At 40.9% G+C, this 25,189-nt stretch overlaps 1 protein-coding gene across 1 annotated transcript in view; it reads right to left on the bottom strand.

Annotated features, from left to right (window-relative positions):
- LOC104035466 (amine oxidase [flavin-containing] B) overlaps positions 1–25,189 on the bottom strand; it is a 58,459-nt gene that overhangs the window by 14,975 nt on the left and 18,295 nt on the right. The window contains exons 2-5 of the mRNA XM_075714437.1: positions 17,787–17,881; positions 15,210–15,347; positions 2,340–2,444; positions 1,484–1,575 (exon numbers count right to left, since the gene is read on the bottom strand). Of these exons, the coding sequence (XP_075570552.1) occupies positions 1,484–1,575; positions 2,340–2,444; positions 15,210–15,347; positions 17,787–17,881 (430 nt within the window). The remainder of the gene's footprint in view (positions 1–1,483; positions 1,576–2,339; positions 2,445–15,209; positions 15,348–17,786; positions 17,882–25,189) is intronic.

Below are 25,189 nucleotides of genomic sequence, written 5' to 3'. Positions count from 1 at the left end.
TTAGATGGTGGATAAATTCTCCTAGTTTCTGCTGCCTTCTCTCACTGCTTTTCAGCATTTCAGTTCCCCAGTTTCTCCTGGTGTTTTACGTAGAAATGGCAGTATGATTTCAACCAAGAGCACTCAGGGTATTTCCAGCATGCAATTCTAGCCAAAAGCAAATCTGTACAGTCTGTTAGATGAGAGGAAATAGTGAAAGATTACCTTTCTGGATCATTACCTTCCAGGTTGGGAGGTTTCTACAGCATGTTACCTAAATCTTGAACAAACTGGGCAAATCAAGCTGAGATGCACATATAAAATCTGAAAAGCATCTTGGAATTAAGGGAGGCTGACAGTTATGCCAATATTCAGGTAAAATGTCAAGTCTTATTCCATCAGAGTTTGAAAAAATATGACTGTAGTCACATGAGCTATTGGATATTGAATGACTACTGGTGCATGGCGTTTTGCTAACTTGTATAGATCCTTACCAAATCAGAGGTTCAGATGGCCAGCAGAACTGCCAGCATACATTTCTATTTGGTTTTACTGAATATGGATGGTGATATAAACGAGAAAGCCTTTCTATATGCTTTTTTACAACTGTAACTCTTGTTAAAGCAAAACAACCAGAAGATTAAAAGGTTTTGGACAAGAGCCTACTGTCCATTAACAACGATCACGTTGCTGTCTAGAGGCTGGCTGAAGCCATAAAAATGCCCCTGTTGATGACAGTGTCAGCTTGAGTGGGTGCTAGCAGGTTTCTGCACCAGGCTTCTGCACCAAGCTTCTGCAGGCTCGCTGCTGCCATGTATTGGGTGCTTAGTCAGTTCTGAAGAGGCTGCTGTAGAAATCAACCTGCTTTACAGCAAGGCAGAATTAATGGGGTTTTTTGCTGCAGTATGAAAAAAACCAATCAAACTGTTGTTGAATTGCAAGTAAAGAAAAATTGCTTTGAGGTATACATAAAAACAGGAAGCATTTTCAGTTTCTTTGGGTGGTATATAGTGCAGCAGTTAAACAATAGAATGATGGGTGTTAAAGTGATTTAGTGCTATTTCAAGACAAATGTTATTTTTATAGCACTTTGGTAAAATCAGCTGGTCCAGCACAGAGTAAATGTGTGTTGTTCCATCAAAAGTTTGATTCAAAAACCTACTGTAGCCAGAGCATTTTTCTCATAAAAGTTAAAGACACGGTAAAGAGAGGGAAAGTGCATATAACAGATGAAGGTACTACCTATGGCTTCAGAATTAACCCTCCCCAAACACATTTTCTTTTTATCTTTATTTTAGTCTAAGAAGTTATGGAAATATAACAGATTCTACTGTGTGTGCTGACAGGTGTCACGGTCCATTATTACAAGATTTTCTCACCCCATTTCTTTAAAAAGGCTGTATTCTAGTGGTAGTTATTTCTGTTTGCAAAGCAGTAATGCCTATTTGGAGCCCTAAGGTATATAAATATAAGCTATTATATTTTGTATTAAAGAGTTTCTTACTTTGTCCAGCAAATTTTATCTATGAAATCTTGCATAGTCATTTTGTCCCATTCTTCCGCATGTGGAGCCTTCCATGGGGCTTCACTGGGAATCTAAGGAGACATAAAAGGGCTTTCATCAGCAAATGAATGAGTGGCATAAGAAAGAGACAAAAAACACAAACAATCACAAAAAATCTCATCTTTACAGGGTAATTCAGCCTGCATATTCCTGGCAGGTAATACAGTGACCTTAACAGACAATGCTTTTAGATTTTTGTTGTTTGTTTGAAGATTTTTTTTTTTTTTTTTTTTTTTTAGATTTAAGAATAGAGAATAATTTTAGAGTTAAAAACTTTGCCTAGAGAGGCAAAGTACAGTGCTGGGGAATGTCTCTCCATATCTCTCCCATTCATCTATGCAAGTAACAGCAACCGCTTCTCAAAGTCTTGTAGCTCGGTCAATGGAAAACATACACTAAACAAACTAAAATGGTTGAGCTGAATTTGAGGGTGGAGAAGGGTGTAAATTTGAAGTCTACAAGCCTCTTAAAATATTACTTACCCAATCATCAGGCAAAGAAAAAAAAAAATTAAATGCATAAACCCTAATGTTCATATATCCAGAAAAATGAAGGTATGACTGCAGACAGCCTCATCAGCATGGCCTTCAGAAAAGGTTGCCAGGATGCCACTTATAACACGTGCTCTGACCATCAGTGTGTACCAAAATGCATGGCATGATGCTGCTCTTGCCAGCACCAGGTTTGTTCAAGGTAGAGCAGCTTGGCCTATCTGCATCCTAGTCCTGTCTTCACTCTGCCCCTCATGGAGACAAAGCTGAGCTGAGATGGTCAGCTGCAACTCCTCATGCCATACCTCCTTTCCCATTTCATCCATGGTCCTCCACAGGTTGTTGTAGTCCAGGTAGGCCAATGGATTCCACATAGGAGGGAATGGACCTTTAAAGGGGTAAGACTTGCCCTACAAGATGCAAAACAAACAAAAACATCATAAAAACTAAATACAACCATAATCATGGCTTCTATGTGTGGAAAGCTGCACCAAATGGTTAAGTGTTCACTGGAAGAAAGCACAAATTTAATCAATACATGTAACAGCTTATGACAGATCATGTCTGCGTGTGCACGTCGAACAAGAGGCAATGGGCACAAAATGAAATATGGGAGCTTCTGTCTGAATGTAAGGAAATACTTTTTCACTGTGAAGTTGCCCAGAGAGGTTGTGGAATCTCCATCCTTGGAGATACTCAAAAGTCTCCTGGACATGGTCCTGAGCAACTGGCTCTAGGTGGCCCTGCTTGAGCAGGAAGGTTGAACAAGAGGTCCATTCCAGCCTCAACCATTCTGTGATCCTGTTATTCTACATGTGCAACTTAAGTGTGATACACAGCTGAATTAAGTCAGTTCTATGCAGAACTGATACTGCCTTGTATCTTCAAAGCTTTACATGGGCACTTTTGGGCAACAAAGCTAACACCCTGCGGTAGAGTCACTAAGATCAGTCCAAAAAAATGAGATGGAATAGCATTGCTCAACTAAGATGAAAAATTGGCTATTTGTTACTGAAAAAGAGAAACATATCTTACATTTTTTTCTCCTAAATGTTCATGAGAAGACTGAACTGTTAATTGTATTTAGTGGTTTGGGGTTTTTTTTTTCATTTCAAAATCAGACAGAAGCAGCTGCGATGAGCTTTATTATACACTAAAATCATAGCTAAGAGACCTTCCTGGAAAAAAACTCATTTTGGCTAACCTGAAAATCCCCAGCCCTACAGAAAATGTAGCATTTACAAATAATGACTCATTCTTCCAACCCAACACCTCTGGCCATAAATTCCAGAGAGTGATAGTGTGGCCAGTACTAATGTCCTAATTACATCATTAAATATTTAATAGTTACATTTTATATATCTATATCTCCACTACTAGATATTCAGAAAGTCTAGCTGAATTCAGAGTGGAACAAGACAGGTAATTTGTAGAGCTCTTTTATTTACATAGGATTTCCCTGGCTGACTATATGGATGGCAGCATAACAGCTTTAAAAATTCACAAAGAAATGCTCATTAGCATTATGTGGTTACTCATTTTTTCACAACACACTCTGGACTCCACAAAATAGATAAACAATAAAGGCCATATTGTGTGCCACAGCTGATTTTTCAAAGCTTATATTACATTATGTATTTAAGTGGGCACTGCATCAGCATGAATGTCAACTCACAGAAGTACTAACTTCTAATAGATATTTGATGCAGTGCCACAGCAACCCATCACTAAAAAAAAATATTTACACTGGCTTCAAAAGAAATACTGCATCAAGATTTAATATTTAGAACCAGGTAACAACAACACTGTGTCTTGTTGACGAGAAGTATCAGAAGACCACTTACTCAAAGAAGTGTCAGGCTTGATTTGATTTAGCCTCTTTATTAACAATGTGAAAGAAGGGACAGAGAGCACATTATTCAAATCTGCAGGTGTTTGCAAGCACCAGAAGAGACAGTAAAAGGGCACAAAGGGATCCTGAAAGACTCAAAACTTGGTCCACAAATAACAAAATGAGATATAACCTTGAAAAATACTAGCTAATAACTTTGAGGACTTCTAATTCAAAGCCAGAGATACTTAGAAAGCAGTAGGGCCAAAAATCAAACCTAAGGATAAGAATAAGAGAAAATTAGTTTACAGAAAAAAACCCAACAGGTTAGAGAAAGTGAAGAAGAAACTGTTTTTTCACCTAGTCTTTGTATGGATGCAGGACTCTAACAGAATCCTTGTCAGAAACACCAGAGTAATGGAAGTTAGGAAGAAAGCAAAGTGTGGGAGGAAAGCAATTAATTCTTTGGTACATGGTCATATGAAGAAGCAGCTGCAAAACAACAATTTTATTTTGCAGTGCTTTTGAGGAGAGACTATGGTTTGTAAAATGCCAAAACATCAAATTTTTAAAAGTTTTCAATCAGAAATTTTGTCACAGCCAGAGTAATCTCCACTCACTTAATGAGCCAGAGGCACCAAGGTTGAAAACTTAGCATTTCCAATTTAAGAATGGACATTACAGCACATGTTCACAAATACTCCAGAAAATGGAGGGGTTTGGTTTGGGTTTTTTTTCCATTCAGCATACAACAAAAGCACATTTCTACGGCTCTTGTGCTCAACCATATGAAAATACATTAAACTGGAATCAGGAAAACATATCCCTGTAGATGGAGATGAACTCAGTGAGTTTGTTTCATCAGAAGCATTTGGTCCCCACATGGACATTTGGGTACTATTATGGAATCTCTTAACATGAAATTAATTTGAACTGGGGCACACCTTCATACTCTGCTGCCAAAGGGCTACGAAAGAGCAGCAAAAGCTGTCAGACTGAGTACCTTCCTGTCCCAGCTAGTAACATCTGAGCCATGTTAGTAAATACCTTTTAGCCTTTCTGGACACATTAAAATTCCGTAACTGACTCCTATGGCAGCAAGAAGTCAGTTTTACTGTGCCTTCTTCTGAACAGGACATGGACCTGCTGGAGCGGGTCCAGAAGAGGGCCACCAAAATGATCCGAGGGCTGGAGCACCTCTCCTATGAGGCCAGGCTGAGAGAGTTGGGGTTGTTCAGCCTGGAGAAGAGAAGGCTGCGGGGGGACCTTATTACGACCTTCCAGTACTTAAAGGGGGCCTATAGGAAAGATGGGGAGAATCTTTTTAATAAGGCCTGTTGTGACAGGACAAGGAATAACAGATTTAAACTAAAGAAGAATAGATTTAGACTAGACATTAGAAAGTTTTTTACAATGAGGGTGGTGAGGCACTGGCACAGGTTGCCCAGAGAGGTAGTGGAGGCCCCATCCCTGGAAACATTCAAGGTCAGGTTGGATGGGGCTCTGAGCAACCTGATCTGGTTAAAGCTGTCCCTGCTCACTGCAGGGGGGGTGGGCTAGATGACCTCTAAAGGTCCCTTCCAACCCAAAGCATTCTATGATTCTATGAACACTGGAGCCACCCTTCACTAGTGTAAACACTGTGTAAGTATTCCAAAGACAGAGCATATCAGTTTGGTTTTAAGCACCTAGCATTTCCCAGATTTAGATTTATGAAACACGTATACTGCTGTGCTCAAGAAAACCAGGACAGCATCAGAATGGGTTATTCCAATTATTTTGTTCTGAGCTTCCTGCTCTGCCAGAGGCAATCCTAACTGAGTTATCCCCTCTGAGTTAACTCAAGTCTTATGAATTCTCTGCGGTGCTTCTTCTTGAACGCATGGCTAAGAGACGCACAAAACATATCTTTTTTTTTTTTTTAGTATTCTTCTATTTCAATGCATTTGAACTGCTGAGAGGGAAATCTTGGCTATGTCTCTTGTGCAGAAATCTGGGGTGACAAGTCTCATAAAGCACAAGAACAAACTTCAACCTGGAAAAATAAAAACAATCATAAAAGTCTGAGACTCCCAAAAAGAGGGAGTCTCCTATGAAAGTTACTTTCAGGAGTTCCTAAGACATCACCTAAGGCCTGGTCCTTGTTTCCTACACACACAAAACTCCAGGACCTGTTAATCAGAATTTTGTTCGAGAAGAAACTGCAAGACTAGGCTCTACACAAAAACAAAAATAGCAACACCAAAGAAAGACCTCACATAGCTCAAAGTAGTTTCCAACAAACTGAAACATTTCAGCTGTACTTCTGATGAATTTGCACTTTTGCAAAAACAACAACGTTACTGATATTTAGGCAAAATTTCCCTATTTCTATCATATTGCTGGGAATAGCATTCTCCATACCTACTGGTGCTTCTAATGTCTAAAAAAAAACCAAGACACAGATGAAAAATATGCCCCAAGATGAACAAAACATTTCCTTTTCAAATATTTTTTATACCTAAATCAGAGCAGTATAAAAACAGCAATAATAACCATCCCTTCCGATCATTTGACATATTTCAACATCAGTACTATAATGCTCAGAAGTTTTGCTTACCTTTACCTTTTTTTTTTTTTTTAATTAGGGCTTTGTGGTATTTAATACAGGCATATATATTTTTCAGAAACTGTGATGCCACTTGCAATGCTTCCAAAAGGAGAACACCAGCATCAGCAGTTGGAGGTCTACCTGCTATTGTATGGGTCACTTGCTGTTTACAAAAGCTGTTGCTGCAGTATGGGCTAAAGCATACTGAAGAAGCTGAAACTATAGGAAGGAAATTCATGCAACCCAGCTGTCTCAGGAATAAACAAACAGGGAAATGAGAAACCCAGTGTTTGTCGCTAATATTACAATTCCCAATAGATTTTCTCATCCATCTGTTTCACATAACGAACGTTTGGCTTAGTTACACTGGACCCATGTAACATAAGTAGTACAGAAATAAACTTTCTGCATACATCAGCTCTGTTTCAGGTCAAATAGCCAACATAAGTAGTGGGTTATTACAGGGGGAAAAAAACACAGCATGACAACTGAGTATTAGCAGCCCCTTGAACATCAGCCTCAGCAGCTGGGAGGGCATAGGGACCGAATCCCACACATTTTCTCCTGGGAAGGTGAGAGCGAGTGAATGGTTGGCTGAAAGAGGACACGCTCTGCTAGGAAATATCATCAGTATCTCAATGCAGAGTAGGATCTCAGGAGAAAGTCTGCTTTTGCAGGCACAAGACACCTTCATGCTCCCCTAAATGTTATGTACCCAGATAGTGCCCGAGTGGGATGCCGTATTGTGAATTGAAGCCCCTAGTGGCAATGATCCATGCATTTTTTTATAGCACAGTATAAACATCTTATTAATATAGTCAGCTTTGATTGGAAGGAACAAGATGGTGTAGTGCATTACCTGCATCACTGAATGAGCACAGATATCCCCTCAGCTAAATCATCTAAACCTTGGAGTAACTGACACTAACTTCAGCAAGATGTCACTCTGCATGTTAATTCACAGTTACATAGGTTTATACGTACATAGTGCCCTCTGCTGATTCACAGCACTGGTATATCACACACACCTTGTTCTTTCAACTTAAAATCCTAGTAATGTCTTTCATATAAAGCACAGACATGGTAAGATGCAAAGTTCTGAGAAGGAAAATGAGAAACAGCAAAGCATCACTTCAGGCTGCAACTCTGTACCTGTCTCAGATATTCAGTTTCTCATCTGCTGTCCTGTGGAAAACTATCCTTTTTTTTTTTGGTTTGTGGGGGATGTTCTTTGGGTTTTTTTAAATCCATAGCATCTAACAATATCTGTCTTTGGGACTAAGCCTCTTGTGTAATCATAATTCTCAATAAAATATAGCAACCAGCTGGACCAAGCTGAGAGATGTATACAGGCCTACTTAGAAAACTGTAACAGTGTTGAGCTTCGTTGAAGTTCTCTGAGAAACTGTTCAGGAGCTCATACACTCAGCTGATTACTATGCTGACAGATATCCTAAAGGTAAAAAGATATATAGGTTAGAAAATATAAATGCAACACAAGAAAATCTGGATAACTAATGGTGCAAAGTTAGAATATTAAGACACGCCAAAATACTCTCCAAATATCTTTCAATATCTAATTTGAGATCATCAGCTGTGGATGCCAGAGTGTTTTGTGGAATTTAGTTAGCAAAAGTAATTCCATTTTAAGTGTAGCATAGCCAGTCACATGGGCTTGAAACATGCATCCTGAAAAGGAAAGGAGCTAACTGGGAACAATTTGTTTCTGCCATATTATAGAAATAAAGTCCGTCTTCACTCTGCCACAACATCAGTCATACAAATGCTGGAATACTTGTCTTATTTGCAAAAAGGCAGAATGAAAAAACCAACAACAATGAAGTGATTTAGAAAGGGAAATTGAGGTTCTGCTCTGAATTTAAAAGCAAATATAACTATTTGTTCCAATCAGCTGAGAAGAGAGTTAACTGAGTCTCCTTCCTACTAGAATGGGAATTTTTGGTTTTGGACACTAAAAACACCTTTACAAAAAGCATTCAGGTGTCTTATGAAGCACAGATTTATAGGGACTATGGTTCTAAATACTCTTTGAAACCAGGCCTGCATGTGGCTTTCAACACCTGCATTAAACCTGCCAACAAAGTGGATAAAATCAATAGAAAACTTTTCAGTATTTCTAGAATTAGTCTTAAAAAAACCTTCTTCCCCTCCCAAAAGTGGATAAATGGGCAAAAATAAATGAAAACAGGAGGAGTTTCATTTGGAAGAAAGTCATCAAATGAGCTCTGCCCACAGATAACATAACCAAGCACACAGAGCACACACGCTCTCTCACAGCTAAAATACTGTCTTTAAAGTAGAAGATAACATTGGGCTCACTAGTTTTGTTTCTGAGATACTCCAGGTTATTAAATTTCTTACCTAAAAAAATTTGAAACCTTACATAAAATTTTACAGATGTGTGAAACCCAGTATTCTCAGCCAGCTGTTCCTGTATGAAATACACGTTTCTCTAATTCTGTTTTTCTGTGGACCTCAATCAACTTCAAGGGAAACAAAAATCAGTTCTTACAATCAGATACAATTGAAGCTTTTCTCCCAGCAGTCTGAATTAAATAAGCTAGCTGGGAGCACAGCTCCTTTTCCTTATCTCCTAGGGAACAGACCCTGGGGTCTGGGAGGGCTAAGACTGAGGAAGTTTCTTTCCATTCAGATTTAATTAAGAAATGCATACTTTATTTCCAGTTCATTTTTCTTACTACTTTCATCTTCATGCTAGCATTAGGTCACAGGTGCCAGTCTTCCAGTCAATCTTCTTGATCAATAAACATCCCTTGCAAGACCTTGCTTTATAGTCCCCTTTGACAAAGATCACTTTGCAGATTTGCTGTGCATAATCTTGCTTCTTTTAGGCTGCCGTAAATGCAAATATTATTCATCTTTTAATTAAAAAGGCCTAATTACAAACTTTTTTCTGGCAATTACTGCCAAGGTGGCTGGGACAAAAAGGGAAAGATGCCCCTTTATTTACAGGGCAGGTCCAGGACTGCTCTTCATTCACAGCATGGAGGATATCCCTTATGGGAGTCTGGAAGATGCTTTCGCCAACCTCAGCCTATTCAATCCTCAGACTCACTTTTGAGGCTACCAGCGAGTGTGATTAATGACATGGCATCTTGCAACAGGAATGCCTGCATCCTCATATCTAGTAAAGAGTTAAAATAGCATAGATCTCCATTCCAGTAATGACACGTGAAACTACCAAGGCCCTATAGTAATTTAAGCACCTTTGAATTTAGTTGGCTTCCTTTTCAAGCCACCAGATGCCCAGCTTCTTAAAGATTCAGATGTATTTTTCTTAGTTCTGCAAGTTCTTGCTTATGAATTGTCAACAAAAAGGGGTAAAAACAGAAGATGTGATGCCATTTCACTTCACTTAAATTGATGGCAACTGAGAGTCTCACAGACTTTTCATTCTCCGACTGCACTCTAAGATATACAAAGAAAAATGAAAGCACTTTTATCTAGTCGTTCAAAAATCCATTTAAGCTGTTATGCTATACACTACAGACTATGCTAGGAGATACTGCCCTTGGATTTGCAGAGAAGCAGGTCAAAAGCTTAAATAAAACATATTGCTTTGCTTCAGTGCATATATCACTGATATCACAGAAGAAACACCAATAAATTCTGTAACTTTAGATACAGCAGTCACTTATCCAGCTGCTAATTAAATCACAATACAACAGGATCATCACATTTTTTATTCATGAACAAGACCACAGCAAACTGCATTTTAATAAGCACAATAGTGCTGAAAATGAATGACACCCAAGAGGGCTGTAAATTTTTTTTCTGCAGATGTATTGTAGATCAGTATGTAACCCGCTAACATTAGTGTAGATTTGTGGTCCTAGTTAAAAGTATTGTGTGTATAAGACTAAATAGTCACGTTCAGTGATGTGCTGCAGACTGGGTTCACATTAGCATTCTCCCCAGAGATGTCAATTGTATATGAAAGCTGTCCTACACTTGAAGAGGGCATGACATGCATTTGGACACCTCTAGCCAGTGCTGCTGGCAGATGAATGGGTATGAGAAAACTCCGTTCTTTTACAGGGAACTTAATAGAGGTAATGAAGCAATCAGCAACTCACTGTGAAGAACCTGTCTAGTGAGTAGGGAGGGGATGCTTCAGGTTTCACCCAGTATTTTAACCTAAAAGACCTCCCTGGATGTGTGCAAAGCCGAGCCTGCCTTTTGGTGCTAAGGAAACAACTAGCAGGACTTATGTCAATTACCACCACAGGAGGAATGTTTCAGGTGCAAATACGCTGTCAAAATAGCCAGCTACCTAAGCCAGCCATTAGCACTATCCACAGTCTGCACTGAGACAACACAGAGATTACAAGGAATAAATGTTACTACCACTTTCTAGCAACAATGCTATACTCTGGGGAAATTCCAGAAAGGATCATGACATTGTCCCATAGAAAGTTCTGGTGGAAAAAACATCTGGAAAAAAATGATAATAAGCATCAATGGCAGTGGGGGATCTACCACAAGCTAATGACTGGACTTTGAGAAACAAGCTTTGTTGGTCCAATGTAGCCAGTAAGAGGAATCTTGTTGCCAGTCTATGTTGCCAGATTTTCATGCAAGCTCTCCATCAGCGAAAATGGGATCAGAGGGTGTTCAGCTGGAACCACAGCAGGACAAAGGGTAGATCATTCTGACTGCGTATGAAGGAATCAGGTTCTAAAAAGATTACTTTGACAAACCAGTCATACGATGAAATGTTTCTTTCCACAGGTTTAGGTTAGCAGAGTAAACCAGTTCCAGAGTTATCTCACTTAGCAAAGGAACCTGTGTTATATTTGATAACACCTGATAACTTTGTGTTTCAAAATGCAAGAAATTTGCATGGCTATTGGGACTGCACAAAAGTGAAGTGCAATTTGAATTAATGAAGCAAATATGTTGATAATTAAACCCTCACAATAATTAACATGTTTTCATATTTCATCTCTTCTTTCCAGGGACTGTTACATGGCAAAGGCAAAAATTACTGGACTATCTGTACTTTGGTTTGTTTTTCTAAGACAAAAGCTGTCATTTTGGTGAGGAAAATAAACACCACCAGTCGAAAGTTGCAAATCTACCTGTCTAAGGTAGGGACTTGAATCCTCTCTTGGGCAGCTAAGGAAAAGTTATCTTAATTTAAGAAGTGTTTTACATCTTCTTACCAGTCCAATAGGAGCACTGTTAGGAGATGATGACTTCTCAGATAGTTCTGCTTTTGCTTCTTGAATCTAGATTTACGAACTTAACTTCAGTTACACTATTGAAAAGCAATGGTGTTCAGGCAGCATTTTGCCTACCAAATACTACTTGCAGAGCTATACTAATTTTCTCACTAAGGCTGATGAACCAGTATTTACGCAAATGAAAAGAACGTACTAATCTCCTTTCAAAGACCATGAAAAAGGCTTCTTAACAAGTGGAGGAAAAGAAAAAAAAATGTAGGGCAAGAAATGTAATTTTGAGTTTCTGTGAAGATTTCACACACAATATAAGCGAGACCAAAAATAATCTCTCAGTAGAACCTGACATTAAAAAACAGATTAAAGGGGGAAAAAAACCACACAACCCAATCAAGTTGGTAAAGCCTAATTAGCAAAGACCCACCCAGAGATCAACAAAATGCATTCTTTTCATTTTGTAGTACAAAGAAGCTGCATATATTACTTGTATTAAAAAGCCTCTAAAATGAATTTAATTAACTATGAAAAGCTGAATTTTGCCTTTGGGTATATGTAAAAACAGCGGCTGATTTTACAAGATGCACTGTGATGCCTGATTGTGTAGCAAGAGAAGAATTAAAACCTTTCAGTTTCATTGCTTCTCTGGGTTCAGAGAGAATTCTGTGGTCCAGAATTTAATTAGATTTGGCTGCAGTCACAAAGGTTGGGTCAGCATGCAAATCGAAATTCACACAGGGGCAACAGACCTTTGTATATTTTGGAATCTGATTTGCAAGCGGTGACTTGAGAGTACTACTTAAATTTCAGGGAGCACACAAGAACACTGTCCATTTTCAGGGAACACATTGGCAAGCCACATGACTGAAAGTAAGAGATCCGTAAGGAATGTATTACAGTTACATGAAATGCAAAAGGCTTAAGATTATTATGCTGATTTGGCCACAAAACAATTCATATGTTTCCTACATACTGTTCATCTTCCAATTCTTTAACTACAAGTAATTCTTCAGCTATGATAATACTTTTCCACAGTTGTATAAACACAGAAGCAAAAAGAAAATAAAAGATTTAAAATGAGTGAAATTAGGAGATTCAAAGGAGGAGCTACTGACTGTAGAATATCTCCTCTCTCTACCTCCTGCTTGGCTACCAGGGAGTCCAGGCACACACTTCTCTCCCTCCTCTCTTCAGGAGCTCTCCTACAGGCAGCCACATCGGGAGCCTGAGCCTACAAACTCTGAATCCAACCTGCAGGCTCTTACCATGCCTTGGGAGCGCCTCAGCCAGCAGATGGGATCTCTCTCCTTGGAGACTTTCAACACTTGGCTGGGAATGGCCCCAAGCAGCCTGACCTAACTATGAGGTAGACACTGCTCCAAGCCCAGGGTGGAGTAGGAAACTCCAAGGGTCGCTTCAGGGCAGCTTCTTCCATGGCTCTGCGTAAGGTGTAGTGCCAATCTCACACATGCCTGCCAGCACTCAGACCAAGCCACTTGCCTGCATCAAATTGCCACGGATGCTCCATCCCCCTGGCATATGTAATCTGTCATCTATGAGCATCTCTCAGTAGGTCTTAGCACAGGCACATCAGTGCTGGAGCAAGCCCAGGCCCTCAACTTTCCTCACAGCTCCCCCAGGATCTGTTTGCACAGATGCAGGCATTAACCAAAGTAGCAAGCACCCCATATCTCCAGGCTTGGATGGCTTGAATGCTTCCAGGGGCAGAGTGGCTTCCCCCACCTCTGGATTTCTGGATAAAAGTCATGCTACTGTATAGATTCCCTAGACTTGTGTCCTAATGCTTTAGTGTCCCCATTCAAGGCCCTTTCCACACCCAACATACAAAGCCAAGGCGTGCCCCTCTGTGCCAGCCTGTGATACGTCCCCAGGTGCCAGCAAGTCCTGTCAGTGCTGGGTAGGGAGGAAAGCTGAGAGCCTTGACTCACACTAGCACTCACTGCCCTGGGCTAAAAGGTATCCAGAGATGATATGGAGAGATCCATAGATGATCCATAGGTAAAAGGCTATGCACAACCTCTGGCAACTCACGTAGTAAGACACTTGTGGTCAAGGGAAAGACAGATTGTCCTTGGCAAGAGCCCAAACTTCTACTTCTGTGCCATTCTCTGTTCTCCTCACTCTAAAAGCCTGTTGGAAAACAAAAGGCTATTTCAACCAGCATAGTAATACCAATATCCCCCCACAAGCTGGTTCCTAGAGATCCTAAAAGAAAATGGGGTCTAGCTTACCAAAGAAGCAGCCATGCTTGCTGGCCGGTGACAGTAAGTCAGGCCCAGATGTCAGCTTCAGCTTTGGCTTCGGTGACTTCTGGCAGCATTTTGGAATGCCCCCATGCTACGACAGCAAGGTTGTCCTACGAGCTGGTCATCCTAACTGGCCATGTCAATTGTCTTCTGCTATTATGGTTTCCCCTCATGGCATGACCTCCTATTTCTATTGAGGAGACTCTGAAAGCTAAATAGTGTGAACAAGCAGAAAATTTGGCTTTGAGGATGGTGCCAGAGGCACACGAAACAGAACAGTGTGGATGTACCCATCAGTTCTACCACAGCAGAAGTAACTGTGGACAGTCCCCATAGCAAATCACTTTGAGAATATACTTTTTTATAACAGTGGGAAAAATATTGCAGAACATATGGCAGAACACCTTTTCTCTACTGCTGTTTTTAAATCTGTCAATGTTTTCTCTAGCCTTTGATCAAACACCAACTACTATCTGACAAATATTTTGCCAGTCATTGCACAATGGCTTTTCATAAGCATATAATGAAACTCCATGTTAATCTCCTCAGGACTAACATAGAAAATTTCCCTTCTGTGGGAGCACAACACCACTCTGTATCAGGAAAGGAGAAAGTATGCTATTTTGGAGCAAGCATAGGACGAATACTGAGAATACATGGGCTTTTTAACAGCTTTGCCATAGTTGTCCTGTTCCAGGTCATTTAGATCTGCCTCCACAAGAACATTTGACTCCCAGAGCCTTTTGCAATTACTATTACAATGCCTTTTGCTGCTCTGCATGTTAGTTTCCCCATCAGCAAAGCCAGACTTAACCTCTCACATTTCTTTTGGTCAGGATAATAATTGTCACTGGTTTAGGAAGCTCATCCTGAGAAACCTTCAGCCTGATTGAAGATACTTCTAGGACTTCTGAAAGGGACTTTCAGACACCTCGGACAGTGTATATGAGTGCTGATCTGTACAGAAGAGTCACAGTTGTACTGTTCATAAACATTTTTGAGTTTTTTGAGAGCTTTTGACTAAGAGCTCAGACCTGAACCAAGACATCAGCTAACAGGATGCATCTGCAGGGTACACATGTAGATGTGCATGCATATAGTATGTTGTATGAGTTCTTGATTACCAACATACTTATTTTTCTCCAAGAAACTCAGATGATGCATACTTAAATAGGTATACTCCACTGTAGCATGGATAGAAAACAATGAGAAAGGAGATCACTACAACTTGCCTGTCTACAGCAGCATGCTTGAGAGCATCTTACCTTGACATGGTGTATCAGGTGCTCAACTTCATTCACTTTATATGTCTCTATTCCTAACTCTTTAGATAACCGCAGGAGACGATTTTGTGTTGGCCCCACGTAAGCTCCTCCAAGGTCCACATATTTAACTTGCTTATTCTAGTTTATCACACACAACACACAAAAGGGGAAAAAAAAAAGATTAAAAAAAGATAAGCCCTTTGTAAATAGCACACAAGTTAAAAGAACAATCCAGAGAATTCTTTAAGTGAAACACTCCCAGAGCATTTTGGCCAAGATTCCTCTCCCCATGGAAAACTTCAATTATTTGGTAGAGTTCTGGTGTGGCGATTACCAAGAACCTCAGATAAGGAGTTTATAACCAGCTTAGCTGGCCTGTTGTTACATTACAGCCTTAACAAACACAAGAGGAAAGAGCCTGACAGGCAGAGAGAGAAGGACACGGTCAGAGACATCTGTGCGGTTCTTAGTCAGGCATCTTGCCAACAACTAGTTCAAAACAGCCTGTACTAGGACGTAGCTCAGGTAAGATTTTCTACTGAGCAGAGTGGAAGGGGGTCTCCCAGGTCAAGGTAGGGCAGAAGGTAAAGGTGTGAAGGGAGGGATGCTGGTTCTAGTTCCCAGCCACCCCTGCCATTCCTCTAGCCTACATCACTCCTCATGGGGCTTGTTACGGTTCAGGTCAAGGCTCTTCACAGCATGGTTGGCCTTATGGGGATTTTTTCATAGAGGCTTCTCCAGTGTCTCTCCCCGGAAAATGATTTTGAAACTTAGCTAATTATGCTCTCCTTCCCAGAGGAAAGGACTGATGACTCTAGAGCCTGCAGAGCACACGGAAATATTCTGTCCCTGCTATCATGCCAGTCTTTCCCTACTCCTGATGGTAGAATATCAGTAAGTTTCCCACCTGCTAGTGCTCTAGCAATCTTCCCTCAAGTAGGTCCTCTAGCAGAAAGACAAATATGTTTATGTACATTATTCATACAGTATACTAGACATATATACACACATACATATGTATGTATCAGGTCATGGCATGTATGTATCAGTCATGGCAGTCAGGTGAAGTCCCTGGTGACTGGAAGAAGGGAAATGTTGTGCCCATTTTTAAAAAGGGAAGAAAGGAGGACCCTGGGAACTACCGACCTGTCAGCCTTACCTCTGTGCCTGGGAAGATCATGGAACAGATCCTCCTAGAAGCTATGCTAAAGTACATGGAGGACAGGGAGGTGATTCGAGACAGCCCACATGAATTTACCAAGGGCAAGTCCTGCCTGACCAACCTAGTGGCTTTCTATGAAGGAGTGACTGCATCAGTGGACAAGGGAAAAGCAACGATGTCATCTATCTGGACTTCCGTAAAGCCTTCGACACAGTCCCCCACAACATCCTTCTCTCTAAATTGGGGAGATCTGGATTTGATGGGTGGGCTGTTTGGTGGATAAGGAATTGGTTGGACGGTCACATCCAGAGGGTCGTGGTCAACGGCTCAATGTCCAAATGGAGACTGGTGACAAGTGGGGTCCCTCAGAGGGCTGTACTGGGACCAGTGCTGTTTTATATCTTCATCATTGACACAGACAGTGGGATTGAGTGCACCCTCAGCAAGCTTGCAGATGACACCAAGCTGAGTGGTGCGGTTGACACACCAGAAGGACAGGATGCCATCTAAAGGGACCTGGACAAGCTGGAGAGGTGGGTCTGTGTGAACTTCATGAGGTTCAACAAGGCCAAGTGCAAGGTCCTGCACCTGGGACGGGGCAACCCCCGATATCAATACAGGCTGAGGGATGAAGGGATTGAGAGCAGCCCTGCGGAGAAGGACTTGGGGGTACTGGTGGAAGAAAAGCTGGACATGAGCTGACAACGTGTGCTTGCAGCCCAGATAGCCAACCATATCCTGGGCTGCAACATAAGCAGTGTGGCCAGCAGGTCGAGGGATGTGATTCTGTCCCTCTACTCTGCTCTGGTGAGACCTCACCTGGAGCACTGCATCCAGCTCTGGAGCCCCTCAGCACAGGAAGGACATGGACCTGCTGGAGCAGGTCCAGAGGAGGGCCACAAAAATGATATGAGGGCTGGAGCACCTCTCCTGTGAGGCCAGGCTGAGAGAGTTGGGGTTGTTCAGCCTGGAGAAGAGGAGGCTGCAGGGAGACCTTATTGCCGCATTTCAGTACTTAAAGGGGGCCTATAGGAAAGATGGGGAGAATCTTTTTAGCAAGGCCTGTTGTGACAGGACAAGGAATAATGGATTTAAACTAAAGGAGGGTAGATTTAGACTGGATATAAGGAAGAAATTTTTTACAATGAGGGTGGTCAAGCACTGGAAGGGGTTGCCCAGAGAGGTAGTGGAGGCCCCATCCCTGGCAACATTCAAGGTCAGGTTGGATGGGGCTCTGAGCAACCTGCTCTGGTTAAAGCTGTCCCTGCTCACTGCAGGGGGGTTGGGCTAGATGACTTCTAAAGGTCCCTTCTAACCCAAAGCATTCTATAATTCTATGATTCTACAATTATACATACGTATAGTATACACTATACGTATGTATATGTAGTACAAATGGGTTTGGAGATAATTACCCTTACGGTGAAAGTTCTTCCACCAACCCTGTCATTGGCTTCCAGCAACACCACGTTCAAGCCTGACTCAGTCAGCAGTTTGGCTGCTGAGAGACCTAAAAGATAAAAAGAAAAACAATTAAAAAATACTTCTGTATATGCACCCTGTGGCTTTTGTGACTTGACATGTAAACATTCACATCTATCCAAATCCTGAATTTTTCACTCAAACACTTTACCAGGGGGGTGAGGTGGAATTAAAAAAAAAAACAATAATCATGAAATGGAACTGGAGCCACATATTAAAACAGTTTGTGGTCAAATCTTACATGTGCTGAGCACCTTTTGCACCACATGCTCAGCTCTTCTGATGCATAAGCCAGCACTTGTTATGACAGTCATCCAGCCAGGCAGAAAACTTGGGGAGGACAGCTTTCTCTTTTCTAACACCAGCACATCATCTTTTACAAACCCAACAAAAAAAAGGAAGAAGTGAAGTTTTATTAGGACTGTCCTAAATTTCAAAAGTTTTCCTGAAGCTTGTTATAAGTGTCTGCTTTCCAGCTCTGAATATTTTAAAGTACATTACCAAAGTTCCCACACAGTCAGGTCACAGGTTTCTTCTCATGAAGAACACATGGTCTGACTCAGAAGAGACAGAACGTGTGCTTGTGTGTGGCAATAAGAATTAAAAATATGGGTAAGTGTACCCCCCAAAAAATTGTTTCATTCCTCATCCATTTTCTTCATACACTTTTATTTCCATCTTGCAATTCTTGAAGCTGATACAACAAGAGAGGGAACAATGGAAATAAAGGAGAGAGCATCTCATTTTAGTTCTGATGCCATAAATCCTCGTAATTGCAGAGGAAAATATTAGCATCAGGTCCTGCAGCAAGTGTGTCAAGCTCCTATGTGAGTGAAGGGAACTAGAAAGGGTACACAACATGGGAGGGAATACAGCCCGCAACCTGTCAACTTCTTAAGATCATCTCTGCCTTTTACTTCAGCACACAAACTGAGATTTGTATAAACTTGACCTTCTTTCTTTGTCCGTGTGAGTGAATTCCTAGTAGAACAACAAGAGTTACATTCTAGAGGGTTGCGTCATCCTTTTGAGCCAATAGGACATGTTGAATAAAGTTCAGCCCAGACCAGGCTAGAAGCCACACTCATGCAGCAGAATTTAACTATCCTTTCTGGCTCTCTGCCTCGTCACCATAAGAAGGCAATCAGTTTCCTCTCTGTGTCCTAGTACATGTTGTTTTTGAGAAGGAGTCATCCAAGAGGTTGTTCCAAGCATAAGGCAGCCATGGAAAAAATGGCAAAAGCGCTGGCAGGAAAAACAGATGGCCAAAGCTAGCAGCACAGCAGGACTGAATAAAACGATAATGAAGAGAATAAAGCAGCCCTGGATAGAGAAAGAATATTAATGACAGCTACTAAAGGTGCTACAGAACATCCTGGTTGTCAGCTAGTGGCTTGGGAGTAGGAGAACCAGGGCCTGTTCCCAGCACTGCAGTGAACCTGCTGCACTGTGCTGGTTAAATCACTTAAGCTCTTTGTTTCCCCATCTGTAAAAAAGAGACAATGGTGTAGACCTATCTATCTAAAGGATTTGACATTTTCTGAAGAAAAGCAGCAGATGTTTCCATTAAAAATCATACTGTCCTGCTTTTATTTCTAGCTTCATGGGCTTATTTATCTTGGGTTTTCACATAAGTGTTAGTGAGAAAACTAGTAATGACACTGATAAGGTCTTTCCATACTTCCTTATTGAGGAAATTATATTGCAAAAACATCTGGCTGGCCTTGACAACACTCACAAATATTTGAGGATACCAAAGAAGAACAAAATACAGAAAACAGTCATGGTATGCAAACACAGACCACCCCTTCAAACAGCTTGCAAAAAGATTGGCTCCTGCGGGAAAAATAGGCAACAAAACTCCTAAATAAATATAGCTTATCAGTTAAAGAAAAAAAAAAGTTGCTCTTCAAAAAAGACTAATATTTCATCAGTTGGGAGAGGATCGATAGTAGCTATTAATAATTTACAGAATGAATACCTAATCTGAAGGTGCTTGTCACTGCAGTTTTCTGTTGGCTTATCATGCTAACAGGTATTGACTAATCAATTAATAATACTCAGTTACCAACACTGAATAAGGAATATGAGATTTGACTTTCTTTATTAAAATCTAATGAATAAACATTTCAGTACAGCTGGGAACAAAGGCAGTTTATTTCCAAGACCTGAATAGACAGAGAAACTTGTGAAAGGACAGCTCTCTAGACTCAACTGAAACACAGCTGATTTGCAATGGTCAGCCCAGACACCACCTCCTTGTTTTCTTATGCACCTTTCATCCACCCTATTGCACTATTTACCCCCTATTTCTACTACCCACTATTTACTCCTTATTACTTATTTTGGGGCAGGTGCCACCTTTTTTTTTTCCTCCATACATTCACAGATGTACCTGTTAGAGATGGATAATAGTTTACTCTTTCCTGATTCAAATACAAAAAACAAACCAGTGCTGAGGGGAGGACCAGGCTCATTAATATCTCTCTGCCCCATGCCCATCCTCCAGCGGATCAGATCTCTGTCGGGGCAGGGATGCATCCTTGGGGTCTGACTCTATTGTGAAAGTTGCAGCCTGCAGGGTTCCCAAACTAAGCACCACCTGACCTTCTTTTCAAGGGCTAGTGGTCCACCCCCTTCTCTCACCTTCATGACAGCTCTCTTCTGGTCCAAAGTTTTGCTGGCGAAATTATGCAGATAACTGCTGACAAAGGCGGGAAACACAGCCTACCTCTAGCTCCTCTCCCTCATCGCTAATGGAGATGCCAAACATGTAACTGGGGGAAAAAGGTGGAAAGCAAAGGCAGAGGCTCAGGAGGGTCAGTCGGCACAGCAAAGGACTGGATCAGGCCACGTAGCATGCACAGTACAGGATAAGGCAAGACTGCTGTCACAGATACCACATTACAGTGCAATACTGACAGGCAGGAATTTTGCTATTTTTGATATCTCACACTTTTGGAATCATGGTACTGCCACATCACCCCGTACCTGTTCCCTGGAGCTGGACCCAAGATCCCAAATGGGCTCTTGGACGCCTACTATAATAACAGCAAGAGGACTGGATGCTGAGGAGGGAGAGCTCTGAGCCAAAGTGATAGGAGGATAGATAAGGTGCCAGGAACAGCAGCAAAAACATATTAAAATGGAAATGAATACAAGCACATGAATATTGGGGCACAAGGTTGAGGTTTGCTTTTCAGAAACTAAGAATTGCTGCAGGAAACTCCTACAAACCGCAACCTCTTTTCTGGGCAAAAGTCAGAGTGGCCTCTTTGTGCTTAACACACCAACTGCCACAAACAGAGCACGCACAAAGCCTGTGAAGCAATCTGTCAATCATGAGGCAATCTTGAAGTTTAACCCTTCACAAGTTTCACACATTTCAGCACTGCCTCTGGCTTACCTCGCGCATCATCGCACATTACCAACAGAAGGCAGATCTTTAATACTGTCCCTGTTGCTTACAAGTGAGGCAAGCAACCACATTCAAACGTAAAGTTCATCCAAAAATGTGACTGATGCTGTTGCTACTCTCATTTCGTGCACAATGTTTTGTCACCCAGTGGCACCTTCCCTTCCTCCCCAGGAGCGTTTCAACAGAATCAGATCCAAATCGCAATATAAGGGCTCAAACACTTTTGCCACCACTTTGCAGAGGACACTAATTGGGTCCAGTTTCCATTGCAGGTCAGCTTTCTTCAAGGGGTAACCGAAAGCCATATATAGAGTGGAAAGCATACCGTTAAGCAGCCTCACCTGCAGTTCTGCTCAGAGAATCAATAGGCAAATAATTAATGCAGACAACAAAGAAGCCAAGATGATAGGTCTTATTTGAAGCCCCAGACTGAAAATACCATTGTGCTTAGATGATGTTGAACCAGGCAAGCCTTCATCTGTTACCATAGCAACCCGGTACCCAACCGCAGCCACTTGGAGATACTGGCAAGAGATTGCCTCCCTCAGAATTTTATAGTGCAAGTTCAAGCCACGAATATAATTTCTCCATCATGCAGCACTGCATTCACAAGGATCTTACTCAAATGTAATAATCACAATAATTATTTCATCTTCAGTTCCAACTTATTTCTTCCCCATTTGAGATCTCTGTACCTGCTAAACAACTTAAAACACACCACTTGATTAAACAGCTTCGTTATAGCCTCACTTCCTAGCATTAACAGCTTTCTTATATTAAGAGAACAACTAATTTGGATTTTTTTTTTTTAAAGAGAAAATCTTAAATTTCTGTGCTAGGGCAGAATCCAAACTTGCATTTGGATTGACAAATGTGACAAGAGTCACTTTTTTCTTCTGACGCCCATGTATTATGAGCTACAATAAAGTCCTAGAGTCAAACACATCTAACTATTAAAAAAAAAAAATTCAAGTAAAGTTTAAAAAAACTGATTCAAATTTTGTAACACCAGTCTGATTCTGCCTGGAATCAGCAAATTTACTGAATACTCTTTTAGCTTAGTATTTCCACAAAAATTTCACTAGAAAGGACACGATTGGAAGTCACATCTCTGATACATCTCTAAATGATACTTGTGTCGTCTTCCATTTTTTTCACAGGATACCTCTGTCATACACGGGATGGCTAGACAACCAATACACAACAGCAAGCCCATCAGCAAGATTTTATTTCTCCCTTGGGCTACATCCAATTCCCTTGCAGCGTACAAGGGACAGGGCAGGTAACTTGGAGGGGGATAGATTATAAAGCTGTAAATGAAGTTTATTTCTGAAGGCATTCCCACCATATCTGATGTACTTTCTCTGCATTATTCACTACTTTATCATGTTTCCCCATGTTCATTATCTTCCTTCTTTTTTCTGTCATATATGCAATTATAAAAATCATCTACAAACTCTAAATTTAAATTCATGTAAGGGGCAAAGAAACAGGCTCTAAGCCACCGGCATTCATCTAATAGCTTCTAAGATGGCTGCCAAAATGTTTTTTACTTTATAACCTTAAAAATTTCTCTCTCCAACTAAAACTGTAAGTTGAGCAGAAAGAAAGGCTGCCATCATACTTGTACTGTATGTAGTTGCAGGTCTTACTGCAGAATTTACATGTGTCATACCTGGATTTCCTCAGATTCATGAAATTTACTGATAATTTCTCTCCCCTCCTCTTTATTTATTTATCTTAACACCAAAGATATGTTTACAAAGTACTGCCCAGGGGAGTTTTAACATTTGTAACAGATGTCAGACACTTGAGACCTGCATACAAACATGGGCATACATGCAAGTTAGAAACATCCAACAATTTTAAAAGAGGCAAGGAGCTGATTTTTACCTTTGTTGTGCCTCCACAACTTGGACATACATGTGTGAACAAGCTCTGCACTGGCTTGGTTAATTGCTGACAGTGTCCCCTTTGATAACATGTGTTTGAGCCAGGGCTAACATCTGGTTTTCCCAGTGTATTTGCAGGTGCAGCAGCTGCACACCAAGTCATCCTTCAGGCAGCCAGCTGAGAGCTCAAGCATGGCTGCCGCAACATACCTTGTAAATAAAGCCAAAACTGGTGAATTTCTTGAGGACTTCTTCCTTGCTCTCAACCTGTTCGACCACATCTAAATCACTGGCTGCAGAGACGTCAGGTAACAGATGCTCCTTTGCCCAGAGCCAGCAGGCAGAGCAGCCCGCAGCACTGCAGTCTGAGCCTAAGCATTCTTCATGAGGTCCAGGGCAATAAACACAGCATGAGGCTCAACATGAGGATCTGTCACAAAATGCACCTTGGAAATGGCATAATGACTCACCCTGCTGAACAAGCACAGTCCTCTGCCCTGCGGTGAATGGAGAAATTGTGGGATGTAAAACTGTCTCACAAGACTGACAGCAAGAAAAGGAAACATACCATAATTTATTATGCATAAACAAATAACAGTTGAGTTTGGGGTCACTACGGTAAATGAACTCAAGTATTTCTTAACATAAGCATTCAAAAATATTAGTCAGAGCACCTTTGTCCATAGACATTTAACATCCTGAAGCTGTTACTTTAGAAGTCTCAAGATTCGTATTCGTTGTCTTGATTTTGAGTCTGAGTCTCATTTTGGCCAGAGGGACCAGGAATTTAATTTCTTTTCTTAATGAAGTGATGAGTCTCAAAAAAATCATGAAACCTGAAGCAGCTGTTAACAAAACCCAGCAAATCTGTCAAAACCTACATAAAGTTGTAGAAACCGGTATTGCTGTGGTTTCACATTAGGAACACAACTTCCTTCACTATTAGTTGCCTACATACAGTAACCCATATCTACCATGTCTGACTTTCCATTTCTCAGAAATACATACAGAATACACACGGTAAATAAATGAGTTTGACCAAAATTGCGGCACTGTAGCCAGTGAAACAAAATCCACCTGTCTCAACACCACAGAACTTTTGAGGAGAACCCCTTTGTTACTGGTCAACACAATTGCAGCATTTGACCAAGGGTAATAGGAAGAAATAAAGAGGAATATGCCCCAAGCAGTTGAAGTAGATTTTGGGGGACACAGAAAAACATTCCTTCAACTTGTAATAGCCTCTGGGTAAATCCCTAGCATCTAAAAATTAGATCAGTTAATGGAAGAATCCTGTTTGCTGTTACTTAGATGTAATTACTCTAAAGCTCAAATAAAAAGCCTCCTTGTTTATACTCAAGGTTCTCTGACCTCCTTTTAAGAGATGTCCCAAAAATATCTTGTAAGTTCAGTGCCATTAGTGCAACACAGTTTGCATATCGCTGCGATACTGAAGGGATGGAGGGCAGAACCAGAGAAAAGGCATGTACTTATCTGCAGCTAAGTAGCCATTTTGCAGCAGTGGGTTTTCTCCTTCAAATCCTCCACAGTTTCTTTATTGCATTACTGTGTTAGAAACTGCAATTTAATAGCATTGTTTTCGTTTCTGTTGACTGCTCTAATGAACACAATCCGATTACCACTCTGCCACTGAGACATTGAACCTGGTGCTGGTCACCTTTACCTCTGTCACTCATCGTTAGCCAGCTAAAACGTTTTAATTGAAATAATGGCTTGAGACAATAATGCCTGTAAGGCATTTTAGATAAGGATTGTAAGCAAAATAAAAACCAAAACCAAACAACAACAAAAAAGCAAAACCAACATTAGCCCAGGGTCTGGGCAAGTTAAGGCATTTTTTTGTGACTTTCCTCACATTATGGAAAGGTCAAGGGATTTTGCTCTTGTGAAGAATACTATCCCTTTATAAATTCAAGGGACATGCTCAGAATTGTAACGGGAGCACTACAACAGAGATAGCTAAGTGCACACTGCCTGAAACAGCAGGTTGGCACAATGCTATCAA

This window comes from Pelecanus crispus, chromosome 1, assembly GCF_030463565.1.
Source record: "Pelecanus crispus isolate bPelCri1 chromosome 1, bPelCri1.pri, whole genome shotgun sequence".
NCBI lineage: Eukaryota > Metazoa > Chordata > Aves > Pelecaniformes > Pelecanidae > Pelecanus > Pelecanus crispus.
Note: the sequence above shows the minus strand (reverse complement) of the source record. Positions and strands in the feature narration are given on the sequence as shown.